Source organism: Malus domestica, chromosome 17, assembly GCF_042453785.1.
Source record: "Malus domestica chromosome 17, GDT2T_hap1".
Classification (NCBI taxonomy): Eukaryota; Viridiplantae; Streptophyta; class Magnoliopsida; order Rosales; family Rosaceae; genus Malus; species Malus domestica.
This window is the reverse complement of record NC_091677.1, coordinates 31,827,431-31,848,054: the sequence shown is the minus strand read 5'-3', so window position 1 is coordinate 31,848,054 and position 20,624 is coordinate 31,827,431. Positions and strand designations below refer to the sequence as shown.

The following is a 20,624-nucleotide window of genomic DNA, read 5'->3' as shown; positions in this document are numbered from 1 at the left end:
CATTGTATATAAACCTATGAACCTTGAAGGGGATTTGCATGACTATAGCTTTGATATTATTTGATAAATTGCTTCCGTTGCTCATGTATATAAATTTTGAATTGTATATGCATGCTAGTCATTTAGAAATCCCATGTGTTAAACTCATAATTTTCCCTTCAAGTTGGGTTCCCAGAGAGAATTATTTTTAGATTTTAACACCCCCACCGGTGAACTGGGATATGGAGGACACAGTGGAACGACTTTTCTAGAGTGGGATGAAGCAATGGGATATTCTGTTGCTGGTTGATACCTTCTCACCTGAAGAAGTAGAGATAATTCGAAGTATTTCCCTTAGTGTAAGGGATGTTGAAGGCCGGCGCATTTGGCATTATGAATGAAGTGGTAAGCTTACTGTTTGGAGTGCATATCAGGTGGCTAGGGGACTAGTCGACAGTCATGATAGGAGCACATTTATGCGACTTAGTTGGCTTGTTCTTGTGCATTTATGTCGTGTTTCCTTAGTTATTTTAATGTTTAAAGTCATTTTCGTGTGTTTTCAGATTTTATGGACAAAGTATGCAAGAAGATGCATTTTGGAGGCCTTTGGAGCATGTTTCGGGCTTGGAATGGATAGCAAATGCATGGGCCAAGTGGATGGACGATTTTGAGAACTAAAGAGGCCAAGAATATGAAGAATTATGGTCCAAAAGATGAAGAAAACAGCCCAAAAATCTGTCACCCCAACTTGCATTCCTTGCCATGCAAACCACATAGAATTCCCTTTGGATTCCATGCCATGCTTGATCACTCTTGTCCCCTACATAATTTCTAATTTCATGCTTCAATTCATTTAATTATTACACTCAATTGCTTGATACCTCTTGTTCCCTTCACTCATTAGATTTTAGACAATATTTACATCCATTACATGCACCAATTGATGCTCCATCATTCACATTTGGAATCCAATGCCATGTGCAACACATGTTGTTGCACATTTGACCCATTTGTTGACACATTTCACCTCCCTTTCCATCTCTATGCAATGTACACAATCATTCATGCTCCCTAGCTACAACACCACTCCATTTTACCCTTCACACTTTGCATCATTACTTCATTTTCACCCTTGGACCATTGCACACCACACACACAAATTGCCATGCATTTCATCCTTAACCTAACCTGATTTTCTAAGGTTTTTGGGGGCCTATAAATACATGTTTACATCCCTTGGCCAAAGGACAATCCCCCATATTCATCATTTTATCACAAAAATTCGTCCATACACACCCTAGGAAGCAAAACACCCCAAAAACACTATTCTAGTGCCTAGAAAACATAACAGCCACTCCACCTTCTTCCACCCTCTTTGCCTAGTTCTCCACCACCCTCCAACCATCAAACACTCCTCCACACTCACCCTAAACCCTTCCATACCATTCCCCATCCATTCTACATCATAAAACTACACAAAATCTGTCCATAACCCAATCTGCCGCAAGCAAGGGAAAGGAGGAATCTTGGATGCACTTGCTACCAAGTTGGAGCATTTTAGGTGTTTTCTTTCCTTTGATTTTAATGTCTAATTTTATGTATCTTTGCTTTGTGAGTATGAGGAACTAAACCCCTCTTAGTTAGGGGGTGATTCGAAACTATGTTCATACTTGCAATATGATTTGATTACATCCAGTTGTGATTCATAAGTTGTGAATTCAATTTACTTATCCGTTCATATAAAAACTAATTTGTGTATGTTGGTTAAGAGTGCACGCTTAATTTTCATGTATGAATTTGACGCTAGAATATAAGGGAGTTTCACCTAATTGTTATAAACTTATATTCACAAGTAGTGAAGGTTGCTAGTCACAATCACGTTAAGTAAACTCTTGGCATAAGTTTCATGCAAATCATAGTAACGAGTGCCTCGTCCATGCTTATGTTTTTCATAGAACTTAATGATTCTTGCTTGTATCTCTATTATGCAATTCATGTAGGGAACTTGTAGGGAATGTTTTGGGTTGTCGTATGCAATCATCCAACCTAATAACTTGTGGAAAAAACTGAGGGTTAATTAGTGCAATTCACGGTTAATTTGGGGCGTTGAGTATTCATAGCTTATCGAAAAGCAACTGGAAATCGTTTTGTATGCAAGTGTGACATATGTGGAGAAGAACCTCCTAGCTAATCTTCCATCCATAAGTTTCATTCAAATTCACTTACAATCTGTTTTGTTTTCAAATTCATTAAAACCAAAATCCCCCTTTTACTTTATTGTTTCAAAGTGTTTAATTTCTGTTTTGGTTGTGTGTTAGAGTGTTTTGATTCACCCAAATTTGTCTAAGAATTTGTTTACTTTGTTCTTGTCTTAATTTAATTATTTTCGTCGAAAATCAACCCCATCTTATTTCTTTGAGTCATATTAATTAGAATTTGTCTTAGATTATGTTTTTAAGTGTTTTAGTTCATTAGAAAACCAAAATTTGTCCAAGTTTGTGTGAGAGTCCCAAAACTGCCCAGATTGTGTTTTTAAGGTAGTTTTGAGTGTTTAGGGGCTGTTTTAAGTCTTTTGGTTTGTTTTAGTGTTTTAAAGTATAGTTTTGCATTCTTTGAGTCTAGTTAGTGTTTTAAACTTTGTTTTCACGTTTTCAAGTCAGTTTCCAAGTGATTTAGCAATCCCTCCTAATCCCCGGCCTAGAACGATCCCTACTTACAAACTTTACTACAATTGATAAAAAGAGGGTTTAATTTGTGTGCTTATATATTTCGCATCAAATTTTGGCGCCGTTGCCGGGGATTAGCAACTTTGCTAATCTCTTGGATTGTTTTCTTTCGAATTATTGTATTTTGTTTAAGTTTCTGTTTAAGTTGCTGATTTGTTTTTTTTCTTTGTTTTTAGGTACTAGTTTATGACCCGTAGCTCACAACCTGTTCGTGAGCATATCTCCGACTTTGACGGTGATTTTGAGAGGACTTTGAGAAGGAAAAAGAAATTGCAAGAGTCTAATCCTCCTAGTCCCGAGCTTGAATTAGAAGAGCAAGAAGTTGAGGTTGAAGAGAAGCCCACGGCACAAGTGGGTGGAGAAGAGCAAGGTATAGCCATGGACAACCGTACGCTCAAGGAGCTTACCGCCTCGGGTTTGGATAATGCCGCACCATTGTGTATCCAATATCCCATGGCTGCTCAAGGTAAAACTGAAGAGTTTGAGTTAAAGTCAAGTTTGCTCCACCACATTCCAAAGTTCCATGGGCTGTCCATGGAGGATCCGAACAAACATTTGAAAGAATTTGAAGTGGTGTGCTCAAGAATGACTCCGGTTACCGTTGACGGAAGTATTTTAAAGATGAAGGCTTTTCCATTCTCTTTAATGGACAAAGCCAAGGATTGGTTATACGAGTTGGCTCCCGGTACAGTTACATCTTGGGAGAGTATGAAGAGGGCGTTTCTGGAGAAGTTTTTCCTAACCTCTCGCATCATTCTTCTTCGTAAAAAAATAAGTGGAATTCAACAAGATGAAGGTGAGTCTTTTCCTACATATTATGAGCGATTTAAATCACTTGTTGCTTCTTGTCCACAGCATCAGATGAAGGAGGAATTGCTTTTGCAATACTTCTACGAAGGGCTCCTACCACTAGAACGTCAAATGCTCGATGCCTCGACGGGTGGAGCATTGGTAGACAAAACGCCCATGGCTGCAAAAATCTTGATTGCTAATCGAGCATTGAACGCTCAACAATACGAGGGTGTAGGCCAAAGAGGACCCCCACGGCAACAAGTGCATGAGGTAAGTTCCACTTCCAATATTCAATCTCAGTTAGCTAATCTTACTTCTCTTGTTTCACAGATGGCCGAGGGAATGAAGATTCAAGGACCCATGGTGTGTGGCGTATGTTCTATCCAAGGACATGCATCCGAAAAGTGTCCTCAACTCATCGAGAATGGTGGATGGGAGAGCGCTAATGCCATTGGGTTTCAAAGCCAAAATCAGCCAAGACATGATCCATATTCCAACACGTATAATCCGGGGTGGAGAGACCATCCAAACTTCAAATGGAGAGAGCCACAACAAGCCCAACCACAAGGAGGCTTTAGGCAACAACCCCCGGGCTTCTACAACAAACCATACGCACCCCTTCAAGTCCAACCACAATCGGCCCCAAATAATTCAGGTAATGCTTTGGATAATGATACACTTGTTAAGTTACTAACCACTTTGACTAATGGGCAGGAAAATCAAAACAAAAGAGTGGACCAACTAGAGAAACAAATGGGGCAGATTGCCGACGTTGTTGGGCAGATTAGAAACCAAGGAAGGCTTCCTAGTTCTACCATTCCAAATCCGAAGGGAGGCTTTGAAAGTGCAAAGGCCATACTCTTGAGAAGTGGAAAAGAGACTGGGGCAGGTTCTTCATCAAAAACAGGTCACAAAGAGGATGAAAAACTTCAATTTGAGGAGGAGGAAGCATGCCCACCCACAGCAAAGGTGGACACACCTATGCCGCAAGCCCCCATGGCTCCAAATCTGTCCAATTCATCCAATAAAGGTAAGAATGTCTCAAATTCGGTTCCTACTAATGTTGTGCCTTCGAATGCTCCTTTTCCTAGCAGGTTTGTGCAAACAAAGAAGGAAGAAGCTGAAAAGGACATCCTTGAGACACTTAGGAAAGTTCAAGTCAACATACCCTTGTTGGATGCCATTAAGCAAGTCCCGAGATACGCTAAGTTTTTAAAGGAGCTATGCACCACTAGGAAGAGGATTTCAACCAAGGAGGTTGTGAAGGTAGGTGAAAATGTCTCCGCCATCTTGCAACGTAAACTACCCCCCAAATGCAAAGATCCGGGTAGCTTTACAATTCCGTGTGTCATTGGTAACACTCGTTTCAAATCTGCCATGCTAGATTTAGGAGCCTCTATAAATGTTATGCCATACTCCATTTATGTATCTATGAACTTAGGTGAGTTGAAACATGATGGTGTAATCATACAATTGGCCGATAGATCTAACGCTTATCCAAAGGGAGTGTTGGAAGATGTTTTGGTGCAGGTTGATCATTTAGTCTTCCCAGTAGATTTTTATGTGCTCGAAATGGATGAATCAGATCATGCTTCTTCATTGCCTATCCTCCTTGGAAGGCCATTCATGAAGACGGCCCGAACGAAGATTGACGTGTATAGTGGAACGTTATCCATGGAATTTGATGGGGAAGTTGTTAATTTTAATTTCTCTGATTCCATTAAGTACCCTAGTGAGGACCATTCATGTTTCTCTATTGATATAATTGACTCTTTGGCGCAGGGATATCTTGAAGATTTGAATGACAATGCGCTTGAAAAAGTCATTACACGAGGAATGAAACTCACAACCAAGGGGGCAGATTCTAGTGTAACCCACGGCATACATGGACTAGGCCATGTCGTGCCTCCTAGTGATGAAATTTTTGAGTTGGTTGCTGCCCTTGAGTCACTACCTAAGCATGGTGGTAAGTCTCCTAACTTTAATTCCATTCCAATTTCGACTAACAAGTTGCTTCCATCCATCGTTCAGGCACCCATACTTGATCTCAAACCCCTACCAAGCCATTTGAAGTACATCTTTTTGGGGGAAAATGAGACGCTACCTGCCATCATCTCCTCATCCCTCACGGCACAAGAGGAGGAGAAGCTAGTGCGTGTCTTGAAGGAATTCAAATCTGCCCTAGGTTGGACATTGGCCGATATTAAAGGTATAAGCCCTACGACTTGTATGCATCACATATTTCTAGAGGAGGGGGCCAAACCAACTAGAGAGGCTCAACGCCGTCTTAACCCTCCGATGATGGAAGTTGTGAAAAAGGAGATAATCAAACTTCTAGATTGTGGGGTGATTTATCCCATCTCCGATAGCCGTTGGGTTTCACCTATCCAATGTGTGCCCGAGAAATCTGGAGTGACGGTTGTCGAGAATGCGGAGAATGAGCTTGTGCCCACCCGAATTCAAACCGGTTGGCGAGTGTGCATTGATTATAGGAAGCTAAATGCAACCACAAGGAAAGATCACTTCCCATTGCCATTCCTAGATCAAATGCTAGAAAGGTTAGCCGGTCATTCCTTTTATTGCTTTCTTGATGGATACTCCGGTTATAATCAAATTGTTATTGCCCTGGATGATCAAGAAAAGACCACTTTTACTTGTCCCTTTGGAACGTTTGCATATCGACGCATGCCATTCGGTTTGTGCAATGCTCCTGCCACGTTTCAAAGGTGTATGGTTAGCATCTTTTCTGATTATGTTGAGAGGATTATTGAGATATTCATGGATGATTTTAGTGTGTTTGGTAATTCCTTTGATAATTGCTTGGATAATCTCACTTTAATCTTGAAACGTTGTGTTGAAACAAACCTTGTGTTAAATTGGGAGAAATGCCATTTTATGGTTAAACAAGGTATTGTTTTGGGTCATATTATCTCTGAACGTGGAATTGAAGTTGATAAGTCTAAAATAGATCTTGTACGCTACTTACCCTCTCCCACTTCGGTGAGAGAGGTTCGTTCTTTCCTTGGTCATGCAGGATTCTATAGACGATTTATCAAGGATTTTTCCAAGATTGCACAACCCCTATGCCGTCTCCTACAAAAGGAAGTGCCTTTCGAGTTCAACGAGGCGTGTGAGCAAGCATTCAAGCATCTTAAGGACCTCATCACCACGGCACCCATCATAACTCCCCCGGATTGGTCCATTCCCTTTGAATTGATGTGTGATCGAGCCGGAATTCATCGAAAGCTTCAATTGAGTGAACTTGATGAGATAAGGCATGAAGCTTATGAGAATGCTAGAATTTACAAAGAGAAGACCACGACATTCCATGATAAGATGCTTCGAGGCAAGACTTTCGAAATTGGGCAGAAAGTGTTGTTGTTCAACTCCCGCCTTCGTCTATTCCCTGGTAAGTTACGTTCCAAGTGGGTTGGCCCATTTGTTGTTACTAATCTTTTTGTGCATGGTGCAGTCCAAATTAAGAGCTTGAGAACCAGGCAAGAATTCAAGGTGAATGGACATCGCTTGAAGCCATACTACGAGCACTTTGTGGAGCATGTTGTGGAGGAGATCCCACTGCATGCCATGGGTTCCAAGGAGAAGTGAAGGTGTTCATCGTCCGGCTGGAAGATGTTAAAGCAAGCGCTTTAAGGGAGGCAACCCATTTATTCTGCTTGATTGTCAATTTTATTACTTGTTTAATTATTTTTGGTTGTGATTTTCTATTTTGAAACATTAACAAATATGCAAAGGATTTTAACATTAAACTTCGTGGAAATGAACAGCAAACTGGGAAATAAAGAAACATAGCATAATACAAGAGAAAGCCTTCACAAAGGCTGCTTGGGAGAGGTCGCAGTAGTCGGCGGAGTTGCAGTAGTCGGCGGAGTCTCAGCATTCGGTGGGGCCACAGAAGGAGGAGGTATCGGAGGTTGATCAGTTGGAGCTTCGCTACGCGGTGCCGCCCCAGAAGACGAAGGCAGATGCGGTTGGAACAAACCCACAAACCTCCGGTGATCAAGTAAAATCTAACCATCATTTTCCTGCAGCTGGTCAATTTTCCTCTTCATGTTTGTGGCATAATTGTGTGCAAGCTTGTGCAATTGTTTATTTTCATGTTTGAGTCCTCTAATCTCCTCTTTGAGACTCTGTATTTCAGCCACCAACGATTCAACGTGACGGGTTCGAGCAAATAGGCGTTGGGCCATGTTGGACACAGAACCCGCACACTGCACGCTAAGAGCCAGAGACTCCTTAACCGCCAATTCATCAGATTGTCTAGCGAGCAGTCTGTTATCTCTGGGGGTGACAAGGTTCCGGGCCACCACCGCAGCGGTCATGTCATTTTTCATCACCGAATCCCCAACGGTGAGAGGACCAGTAGGGGATATGAGGGACGGGCGCCATATGTTGTCTGGAGAAGGAGGGGCTGCTCCTTCATCAAGGTTCAAGTCAAAATGACGGTCGGAAGGGCCAGACATTTTTCAGAGGTGTTAAAGAAAGAGGAGATCGGACAAGTCAAGATTGTAGAAGTGCAAAATGGGAGTTTTTACAGGCAGAAATTCAAGTGTGCTTTGAACATCTTGCATACCTCTATAAAAATCAGCACGCGATGGGATTTCAGAGATCGAAGAGGTGAGCTCAGAAATCGAAGAAGCCATTCGGAGATCGAAGAGGCGCCAGCTTTCTCAAAAGTTGGGCTTGCTCACAAACCACCAATTCCAGATACCGAAGAGCGTCAACTGTCTCAGCCTCGTCAGCACCCATCACATGCAACTCAGCTTTGCGAAAATCACGGGCAATCTGTCGAAGCACCGATTCCAACCATCTGTCTCTCTCAGCCTCGTCAGCATTTGTCACATGCAATCTCTGCCCTCAACGAAGCTCAGAACTCGAAGCGTAAATTCCGGATATTAAAGAGACCTCTGCTTTATCGAGACGTGTCAGCATCTGTCAATTTGCACATCTGCGTTGCGTAAATCACGCGCAATCTGTCAAATTTTTTTTGAGAAGTGGAATGCACGTGGAAACTACTGTTAAATTATCCCAGGCTTGCTGACACGAGTAATGGAACAATGCCTTCCCAGCCATTAAGAAAATTCTATAAATGTTGAACTTCAAAGTGAAGCAGTCTCACCCAACTTTTAGCCTCACTTAACCCTTCATCCTCTATGAAATGGCTTTCCGACAAACCCTCTCGAGTCACTCTGTATTTTTCATCCCCTGGGATACCCCTGCAAATAACCCATCCAGAGCACAAGTATTTCATATCATAAGGGTTGAGAGCAAGAGTATCTCATATCATGCTTTCTCCCTGTCCTTTCTCCAGCCAACTCTTGCTCTCGAGTACTCATCATCTTATGCTTTCGCTTTGTTTCTCACTTATAAGGGAAGTGAAGATGATACCTCGAAGCATGTGGAGACAACGTGCTGATTCATCCTCAACTAAGGACAAGGAGAAAGAGAGCAAGAGGTGGGCACTTGGAAAGATTGAAGAAAGAAACAGACCAACACCTTTACCTCGTGCCTGCCTGCCGTGGAGAAGAAACAAGCAGAGAAGAATGCAGACTGCACTCTGATATTCCCCGCTCAGAATTCCAAACCAGTTCAAGATCAAAGCTGTGGAAAGTCAACAAGATCAACTATCTCCAAAACCAGATTTGCGTTTTTAAACTCTACTCTATCTGGTTTTTACTTTGCCATATTTGTCATGTTTATTTGTCGTTTGTTATTTGCTTGTTTTTGGTGTGAGTATATGCTTGAAACATTGAGGACAATGTTTGATTTAAGTGTGGGGGGGGGGGGTAACCATTGTTTTGCATGAAATTCGTAGAAATTTATCACCCATTACTTCTAGTGTTGTTCCTTGTTGTTTTAAGTATTTTTAAGCTGTTTTGGAGTGTTTCAGTGTGTTTTGACATAAAAATCCGAAAATTCATAAAAATTTGAAAAATTGTTTTGAAAATCCCAAAAATAGTTGTTTTTGTGTGCTTATTTGTGTCTTAGGGTACCTTCCAACACAATGATGAGGATTCGGTTTGTAATTGCATGACTGTTAAAGAGAGTTATAAACATGGATGAAAGTTTGATTTACTCTTTATTTATGCGTGGTTGTGGTTATAACTTATGAAATCACATGTAATCATAAAAGAAAAAAAATTAGTTTTTGTAACATGCTTGAAGGAAAGAACTCAAACTAACACTACAACCTTGTGAGACTTGAGCTTAAACGTTTATTTGGAGAGTTAAAATCTGTGCATTCTTGTTTTCTAAAGTCATTGCATGATCTCATTATTCTTTGCTTGGTTATTACTTAGAAGGCGTTTCATCATTTAGTTCCAAATGCTAGAACTCATGCCTATTTCATTCAAAGCATGCTATTGATTTGCATAAAACATATTCAAGATGAAGTTGTGTAGTTACCACCACCAAAGCCAAACTGCCATGTATCCCATATCGTTATATGTTTAAGTTAACCCCATTGAGCCTTGATAGCCTACATTCTTTGTTAAACCACATTATCCTTACCTAGCCTAGTTTAGGACCATCCATACCCTTATTCTTGAAGCATAGTAAAGCATGATTCAAATTGTATTTCTTTTGATTAATGTATGGCAGAAAACAAGTGTGGGGGAAGTGTGAGTTATTATGCTTGTTGAAAAGAAAAGAAGAGTTGAAAAAAAAAAGAAAAAAAAAAAAAAAAGGAGTTGAAAAATATGCGAAAAAGAGTTTTAAAGTGCTGCTTGTTGAAGAAAGGGTCCAAAACATAGAATTTGGCCCTAATTATTGCTTGAATTTTCCCTTCGTGTCTAAAAGCTGATTTCTGCAATCTAAGTGAATTCTAAGTTTCAATTTCATTACTTTACTTGCTATTGCTTTAAGAACGATTGTTATCCTTATCCTTCATTTGTTAGCCATCACCCCAAGCCCCGTTACAACCCTTAACTTCATCTTGAGTGTCATGCGTTTCAATATGTGGAGTTTGAATTTGGTATGAGCATATGGTGTCACTGGTTCTCGCATCTAAGTAGTAGCATTCCATTCATGAGATCATATCTAAACATGCTTATTAACTCCAGAAATTGCTTTCTTTGTGATACATATATGTGAGCGTTCGTTTTCATATCTACATCAATCTTCTCACATATAACTAGTATAGGGTGTGTAGTTAGAAAATCTGAGTGAAAATTGAGTGCATATCTTGTAAGGAATTGAGTGATTTCTCTAAGGCATGTTACTACATCAAAAACATTATTTTAATCGATTAATTGTGAACAAGTAAGTGGTGACTATGATTAAGTACGTGCTTAAGTGTGAAGATGACTCAAATCTGTGGGGATAATAATTTTTAACATGTCATGTGCATTGGAAATCCCTGAGGCAAATGTTGGAAGGTTTAGGTTGTGTTTTATTTACTTTGTTTCGTTTTATCTCTTTGTTTTGCTCGAGGACTAGCAAAAGCTAAGTGTGGGGGAATTTGATAGGAGCACATTTATGCGACTTAGTTGGCTTGTTCTTGTGCATTTATGTCATGTTTCCTTAGTTATTTTAATGTTTAAAGTCATTTTCGTGTGTTTTCAGATTTTATGGACAAAGTATGCAAGAAGATGCATTTTGGAGGCCTTTGGAGCATGTTTCGGGCTTGGAATGGATAGCAAATGCATGGGCCAAGTGGATGGACGATTTTGAGAACTAAAGAGGCCAAGAATATGAAGAATTATGGTCCAAAAGATGAAGAAAACAGCCCAAAAATCTGTCACCCCAACTTGCATTCCTTGCCATGCAAACCACATAGAATTCCCTTTGGATTCCATGCCATGCTTGATCACTCTTGTCCCCTACATAATTTCTAATTTCATGCTTCAATTCATTTAATTATTACACTCAATTGCTTGATACCTCTTGTTCCCTTCACTCATTAGATTTTAGACAATATTTACATCCATTACATGCACCAATTGATGCTCCATTATTCACATTTGGAATCCAATGCCATGTGCAACACATGTTGTTGCACATTTGACCCATTTGTTGACACATTTCACCTCCCTTTCCATCTCTATGCAATGTACACAATCATTCATGCTCCCTAGCTACAACACCACTCCATTTTACCCTTCACACTTTGCATCATTACTTCATTTTCACCCTTGGACCATTGCACACCACACACACAAATTGCCATGCATTTCATCCTTAACCTAACCTGATTTTCTAAGGTTTTTGGGGGCCTATAAATACATGTTTACACCCCTTGGCCAAAGGACAATCCCCCATATTCATCATTTTATCACAAAAATTCGTCCATACACACCCTAGGAAGCAAAACACCCCAAAAACACCATTCTAGTGCCTAGAAAACATAACAGCCACTCCACCTTCTTCCACCCTCTTTGCCTAGTTCTCCACCACCCTCCAACCATCAAACACTCCTCCACACTCACCCTAAACCCTTCCATACCATTCCCCATCCATTCTACATCATAAAACTACCCAAAATCTGTCCATAACCCAATCTGCCGCAAGCAAGGGAAAGGAGGAATCTTGGATGCACTTGCTACCAAGTTGGAGCATTTTAGGTGTTTTCTTTCCTTTGATTTTAATGTCTAATTTTATGTATCTTTGCTTTGTGAGTATGAGGAACTAAACCCCTCTTAGTTAGGGGGTGATTCTGGTGTAAACTTGCAAGTGCACAAGATAGTCGTAATATAGCGTGTTGCAAGTCCAAGTATCGTTCCCACGAGGATTCTAATTAAATCTCCAATTTGATAAACTAAACCAAATCTAATAATATTAATGACACACAACCCCAAACAACGAACTAGACTCGATCTTAATTAATAAATCAATCAAGGATGTAAAGAATTTGTTGTGATGATTTTATAAATGAACAAAAACAGAACCTTAAGTAAAAACTGAAATCAAAGAAAAGAAAATGTTGTGTTTTAAGGCAAGTGATGAAAAGTCTAGGGATTCGGAATCAACCACAAGCAATCTAATTTAGGTTTCAATGCATTCAATGGATCTTTCAATTCTTTAGATGATAATTCTCGTATCTAAGTCCTTGTCAGGCACATTAGACCATAGTTTTCCTTAAGTGAATGATTCTCTCCTAGTTTAGGCAGAGGTCGTATATCCTAACATGCAGTCTATCCTGGTTAAGGCATAAATTTAACAAGTAGGACTCTTTACGCTCTAGAAAACAAGGGAACCAAGCAAACCATTATTCTTTGTCAAGCAATAATGTAATTTACCACACTTAACCACAAGAAGCTAATTGAATTATATTGCTAGTTCAGCCTCAAATTCATCTTCCAATCTTACTAGATGCAAAGTCCTAAGGTGATCAATCAAAGAACTCAAACAAATAGTAACAGTTCAAACAGTGATTAAGCATTCATCTAAAAGAAACTAGAAATCCAATGAATAACATTAAAAACCATAGACATTCATGCTAGGGCATCATCCTAACCCTAGAAAAAGAGTTTAGTTACTCATAAAATAAGAAAACATAATTAAAAGTATTAAGAACATGAAAAACTTAGGAAAAATGGAAAGCGGCTTCTGCTCCTCCAAAAACACGCAGAGAATCCCTCACCAGAGAACCCCCTTTTCTTCCTACAATCTCTCCCTTATCATTCGTCAAAATCCTAGCATCCTTAGGTCTTTTTTTTAATCTTTTCCTCATTTGTATTGGATAATTGATGATGTGGCAGGTAAGTTTCCCAAGTAAATTACTCCAGACCCATTTGAAATAGGAGTAAAATCATCTCCAACGTTTTCTATCTTGGGCTTTGGGCTTCGACTGAATTATGACTTGAAAAAACCCAACAGATTTTGCAATTTCCGCGTAGACTTGGCTGACCGACGTCTTGTACAAAAACTTTCATAACATCGTCTAGGAAACTCGAAATCACAGTCCGTAAAATTCCTCTGAAAGCTAACATCCATATCTTTCCCATGGTATAAGGCTCAACAGCTGGTTCATTTTGAGGAAGTACAGTTTATTCCGTCAAGTTGGCTGATCTGCACAAACAGCTTCTGCTTCCAGGGCACATAACTCACTTCAATCGCCAAAATGCTCATTTTTCTTCTTTCTTCATCTTCACTCTTCAAATCTAAGAAAAACATAAAACTAAATGAAACAAACTAAATTCACTCAAAAACATAACAAAAATCTAAACTAAAGGGCATTAAAATGTATGCAATATTGGTCGTATCAGATTCGAAACTATGTTCATACTTGCAATATGATTTGATTACATCCAGTTGTGATTCATAAGTTGTGAATTCAATTTACTTATCCGTTCATATAAAAACTAATTTGTGTATGTTGGTTAAGAGTGCACGCTTAATTTTCATGTATGAATTTGACGCTAGAATATAAGGGAGTTTCACCTAATTGTTATAAACTTATATTCACAAGTAGTGAAGGTTGCTAGTCACAATCACGTTAAGTAAACTCTTGGCATAAGTTTCATGCAAATCATAGTAACGAGTGCCTCGTCAATGCTTATGTTTTTCATAGAACTTAATGATTCTTGCTTGTATCTCTATTATGCAATTCATGTAGGGAACTTGTAGGGAATGTTTTGGGTTGTCGTATGCAATCATCCAACCTAATAACTTGTGGAAAAAACTGAGGGTTAATTAGTGCAATTCACGGTTAATTTGGGGCGTTGAGTATTCATAGCTTATCGAAAAGCAACTGGAAATCGTTTTGTATGCAAGTGTGACATATGTGGAGAAGAACCTCTTAGCTAATCTTCCATCCATAAGTTTCATTCAAATTCACTTACAATCTGTTTTGTTTTCAAATTCATTAAAACCAAAATCCCCCTTTTACTTTATTGTTTCAAAGTGTTTAATTTCTGTTTTGGTTGTGTGTTAGAGTGTTTTGATTCACCCAAATTTGTCTAAGAATTTGTTTACTTTGTTCTTGTCTTAATTTAATTATTTTCGTCGAAAATCAACCCCATCTTATTTCTTTGAGTCATATTAATTAGAACTTGTCTTAGATTATGTTTTTAAGTGTTTTAGTTCATTAGAAAACTAAAATTTGTCCAAGTTTGTGTGAGAGTCCCAAAACTGCCCAGATTGTGTTTTTAAGGTAGTTTTGAGTGTTTAGGGGCTGTTTTGAGTCTTTTGGTTTGTTTTAGTGTTTTAAAGTATAGTTTTGCATTCTTTGAGTCTAGTTAGTGTTTTAAACTTTGTTTTCACGTTTTCAAGTCAGTTTCCAAGTGATTTAGCAATCCCTCCTAATCCCCGGCCTAGAACGATCCCTACTTACAAACTTTACTACAATTGATAAAAAGAGGGTTTAATTTGTGTGCTTATATATTTCGCATCAAGTCACAGCAGTGGTGTAGCGGGTGTCTCATCAGTCTTGAGTGGAGTGGGGTGGGGGAGAAGTTTTGGAAGAAGCTATGGAATGCAAATGTTTTGAGGAAGGTGAAGATTTGTGTTTGACGTGCTTGCTTGGATTCTTTGCCTACACGGTTGAACCTGAGTAAGCGGGGAGTGATGGGTGAAGAGGTGTGTGTGGTTTGTGGGGTGCCAATCGAATCAACGGAACATGTGCTCAGAGATTGTAGCTTGGCAAGTGCAGTGTGGGTCCGAAGTCTGAGGTTGAAAGTGGTTAATGGGAGTGAACGTATGTCTCTTGCCCAGTGATTGGGGAATATTGTGTAGCAGATATCCATGGTGAGTCTTAAGCTCTGTTTGATTTTGCTGTGGGCTTTATGGAAGCATCAAAATGAGGTACTTTGGAATAGGGCTCGACTGGCACCACACGAGATTGTCTTGAAGTCCGAGGGATGGTTACATGAGTATCATAAATGGCATAAGCCTGAGACCTGGAAGGCAACCAAGAAGTGTCAAAAGTGGAAGAAACCTGATGAGGGGTGGATAAAATGTAACTTCGATGAGCCGTGGAATTCTAGTGGTCATCGGGGGAAATGGGGGTTATGGCGTTGTGGTTAGGGAGCACACTGGGAAATTTGTTGTAGCCATTGCGGGACCAATTGAAAGTTCTGTGTCGGCCCTTCACTCGGAGCTGATTGCAGCTCAATGTGCGGTGGGGCTGGTTAAGACTTTTTCTTCGGGTGATGTGAAGGTTCAATTCGAAGGCGATTCTAGTGTGGTGGTGGTGGCTATGAAGGGTAATGGGGAGAATTACTCAATGTGTGGCTCTATGATAAATGATTCGAGGTCTTTTATTACAGAATTGTCGAATGCAGTGTGTAGCCATGTCCGGAGGGAAGGCAATTTGGCAACCCATCGACTTGCTCAAATGGGGATTGGCGGTTCTCAGGAAGTTGTGTGGTTCAAGGATCCTCCAAATTTGCTCCAAGACATTATTTGAGGAAGGATTGTAATTTCTCTTTATATTGTCATTTGAGGATAGGCTTGTTGTTTGTGCGGGACATTCTTTTCCTTCGACCGGGTTGAAATCCCCGACAAGGTTTTTATTGAGGCCCAGTTTGCACCCTATCCTTAGTTTGTATGTATTCCAATTCTCTTTTAATGAATATTGTACTTCTTTCAAAAAAAAAAAAAAAAAAAATTCGATCATTTTTCAAAATTTTAATATTATTTAATTTTGTTTTTTCAATAATATGTCAAAAATACGTATCAGATACGTGAATTGTATGCCTATTATTGAAAAATATGTCTAAATAACATGTAATAAATATGAACAGTACGTATGCACGTGTATTATACACAATGTTTCAAAAAACGTGCCTTCAAGAGCACCTAGGGCGCTATTTGGAGGCATGGCGGTGGTGAAAATGCCCTTGCTCAATAGGAATAGTCTTAAACTCGCTTAGATGTGGTCGAGGCGTGCCTAGGCGGCTGAGTCGCGCCTTAAGGTTTTTTGGGCTTTTTTTTTTCCTCAAACTAACCCTACCCAAACAATGTCATTTTGCCCAGGTTTTTTCATAAAACTTGCAACTCGTCCTCTTTCTTAGACAATTCGAAATTGCTGACCTTCCTTCTTCTCTGAGTTCTACGGAACAATGAAACTTTTGTGACACTACCAACTGACGTCACCATGCCACTAAGAGTAGTTTCACAGGGAACTCTTTAGGCTGGCACCCAACCAATCCACTCCAGCCCAGCAGATAGGCTAGCACACAGCCCAAGCTAGTCTCCAGGCTAGCCCAGAATCGATAGAGCCATGGATCGGCCCATTGTTAGAAATGTTCCCTGATGCGAAATATATAAGCACACAAATTAAACCCTCTTTTTGACAATTGTAGTATAGATGTAAGTAGGGTATCGTTCTAGGCCGGGGATTAGGAGGGATTGCTAATCTATTAAATTAACTTAAAAATATTAAATAAGACTCAAGGACACAAAACTAGGCTAAAAACTCTAATAACTCGAAACACACTTAAAATGACTCAAAATAATGAAAACAATTAAATTAAACACTAGGAACTGAAATGGACGGAAATTAAATTAAAAGACTAACAATAAAGAAAACTAAATAAATAATATAATTTAATAATGGATGGGTGTTTGGTTTTGATGAAAAGTAAATTAAACTTAATTAAATTACAGAATTGACAAAAACATGAAATTAAGGTGAAAGGATAAATGACGGACTAGCTAGAGGGTTCTTCTCCACACATGACACATATGCAACCTAAATTGATTTTCAGTTGTTCTTTCAATAAATTGTGAATCTCAATACTCCAGATTAACCGTGAACAGCACTTTTTTAATCTTCAAGTTTTCCTTAAGTTATTGAATTGGACGGAAAAACGCATACAACAATTCAAAACATTCTTCAAAAGTCCCCTACGTGAAAAGCACAATAGCGATACAATCAAAGATCATTAAACTTTGTGAAAACTATAAGCATCGACGAGGCATTCGTAACTATGAAAAGCATGATACTCTTGCCAAGAATTTACTTAACGTGATTGTGACTAGCAACCTTTACTACTTGTGAAAATAAGTTCATAACGATTAGGTGAAATTCACTTATATTCTAGCATCAAATTCATGCATGTAAATTAAGCGTGCACTCTCAACCAACATACACAAATCAGTTTTTATACGAACGGATAAGTAAATTGAAATCACAACTTATGAAATCACAACCGAAGGTAATCAATTCATATTACAAATATATTCATGGTTTCAAATTAACCTCTAGCCAAAATAAAATTAATTACACATTATTAAAATAAAAATAAAATAGGAGTTTGGAAAGATTAAACCGAAAGAAAGGATCTGCTGCTTGGACTCTGAACTGCATGGACTCTGAACTGCATTTTCATGCTGACCTCCTGTCCTCCTCGCCACTGACTTCCCTTCCTCAAGCTGCTTCACGCTGCCCAAAGGGCAGCCCTCTCCTCTCGGTCCTCTTCCTGCGTCTCTGCGAGCTGCCCTCCTTCTTTCTGTTTTCCTGTGCTGTCTGACCTCGCTGCCAAAGGGCAGCTTCCCCCTTCCCTTCTCTCCGCAGCTTCACGCTGCCCAAAGGGCAGCCCTCTCCCCCCACCAATTCCCCCGTCTCACTTCTATATCCTCCTCCCCTCACTTTGCTTTTCGTGTTTCTTATTCCTCCAGTCTGCCAGTGCCTCTCTGCCCTCACTTTCTGCACGCTGTTTTCTGACTCGCCAGCTGCAAAGGCAGCTCCCTGACTTCCTTCTGCTTTCCGTCTCTCCCTGACCTCACTGCCAAAGGACAGCGTTATTCCCCCCGTGTCTCTATCTCACGCTGCTTTAAAGCAGCCTCTCCCTGCCTTTTATTTTATTCTTTCCCTCTCTGGCAGCCTTGCTGCCCTCAATTCTGTCGGTCTTCACAGCTTTCCACCTGCAAGGGCCCGCATCAATCCCTTCTATCTCTCCTCTTGTTCCAAAATTATTCCCCCAGCTGTCTCCCTATTTTTCTTTTCTGACCTTTTACTTTTCTTCCGCTGGCAGCCTACCTTCTTGGATTCTCCTTTCACAATATAATACAAAATTGATTTGTATCATAAACTCTAAATTAGTAGCAGTTTGGGAATTAAGAACAAATTCAAGTAACAAATCCAAAACCAATATTCTATGAAACAATCAATTCAATGCATATAAAATAAACCAAAATAAAACCCAATCCAAAAATAAAATCAATATTCTTTCTGTTTATTATTTAAAACTCATTTATGCTATTTTTATTTTCTTTGCATAACAAATCCTATAAACACAAAAATAACATAAATAGCTCAAAAATATAAGGAACTAACTAAGAAAAGACGAGTGAATTCGAAGTAAAAATATATATAAATATGATCCGATCATTCCCTAAAACCAATCATATGATGATACTTTACGGACATTTCACATATTAAACTAATGTAGTTTAAATATAAAGGGCAAAGATTATTGTTTGAGCCGTCTCATATAAATGTTATATGCTTAAACGATAAGTCCAAGGAATATGTGATTGGGAGAATGTGATCTAAAGAAGTTAGATTCATGAGACCATTATTTCGTATACACATCCTAAACGTTCCTGATCATAGGATTGCCAATTGGGCATTGACAGTCCGTTAAGATCAGTACGTGCTGTGTCTTCTCTCAAGGAGAGTGACTAGTCTCGAGTCATTGGTGTGTCTGACACCAAGACAAGTACGTAGGTGCTCAATAGAGAATGAGTTCACAGAACACGATCAACGAAGAGTTCTCATACTCATGTCACATGAGAACTCATAGTTGGGATAATGCAAAGTAGTCATTTGACCTGAGGCATCATAGTTGTCTTGTGGTTAGGTCCTTGATCTTTGATTATGTCAAAGTCACCCCATCTGCGGGTGTCCACGGCATCGTTGGGGTTAAGCCACTTAGCCATGGAGGCAAGTGAATCAGTCCAGTTTTAAACACTTTCAACTCCATTTTGAGCAAACAAAGGGAATTTGAAGGTTTTCCTTGGTATTTACGAACTTTAGGTAGTCTAATGATGCGAAATATATAAGCACACAAATTAAACCTTCTTTTTATCAATTGTAGCAAAGTATGTAAGTAGGGATCGTTCTAGGCCGGGGATTAGGAGGGATTGCTAAATCACTTGAAAACTGACTCAAAAACGTAAAACAAAGTTTAAAACACTAAACTAGACTCAAAGAATGCAAAACTAAACTCTAAAACACTAAAGCAAACCAAAAAAACTCAAAACAGCACAAACACTCAAAACTGCCTTAAAAACACAATCTGGGCAGTTTTGAACACCAAACACAAATTTGGACGAAAATAGATTATAACTTGACTCAAGACACTTAAACACACAAACTAAATTGATTTGTAACTAATCTAACACTTCAAAATAAAGGGGGATTTGGTTTTGACGAAATTGAAAACAAAACAAAAACATTGTAAACTAAACAGATTTTAAAACGAATTTGATTAAAGTGAATGGATGGAAAGCTAGCTAAGGGGTTCTTCTCCACATATGTCACACTTGCATACAAAACGATTTCCAATTGTCTTTCAATAAACCATGAATTCTCAACACCCCAAGTTAATTAGATACGCTTAAGTCAATGAATTGGATGGAAAAAGCGCATCACAATCAAATTATTCCTCAAAAATTCCCTACATGAAAGTGCATAATAGAGATACAATCAAAGATCATTACGTTCAATGAAAATCATAAGTATTGACGAGGCACTAGTAACTATGAAAGCACATGAAACATATTCCAAGAATTTACTTAACGCGATTGTGATCAACAACCTTTACTACCAGTGAATATAAGTTCATAACAATTAGGTGAAACTCCCTTATATCCTAGCATTAGATTTATGCATGAAAATTAAGCCTGCACTCTCAAACAACACACACAAACCAGTTTAATTCAAATAGATAAGCAAATTGAATCCACAACTTATGAAACGCAATTGAAAGTAATCAAATCATATAGCAAGTATAAACATGGTTTCGAATCCCCCCTAGCCAAGGGGGGTTTAGTTCCTCATACGCACAAAGCAAAGATAAATAAGTTTAGACATTGAAATCCAAAGAAAGAGAACACCTAGACACTCCAACTTGGACAACAGGTGCATCCACGAACTTCCCCTTCCTCCTTGCTGCGGCACAAAGTTTGGGGGACAGGTTTTGGGGTTATGAATGGTGTAGA

General features: G+C 39.2%; 1 protein-coding gene across 1 annotated transcript; it reads left to right on the top strand.

Moving 5' to 3' along the window:
- The first annotated feature begins 15,420 nt into the window (after positions 1–15,420).
- On the top strand, positions 15,421–15,861 carry LOC114822497 (uncharacterized). Its single transcript, XM_029096875.1, has one exon. It carries the CDS (start codon positions 15,421–15,423, stop codon positions 15,859–15,861), a length of 441 nt encoding a protein of 146 aa, XP_028952708.1.
- The last annotated feature ends 4,763 nt before the right edge of the window (positions 15,862–20,624 follow it).

Excerpts from the sequence above, each read along its gene's own strand:
- LOC114822497 (XM_029096875.1), top strand. The coding sequence starts at position 15,421 with ATGAGCCGTGGAATTCTAGTGGTCATCGGGGGAAATGGGGGTTATGGC.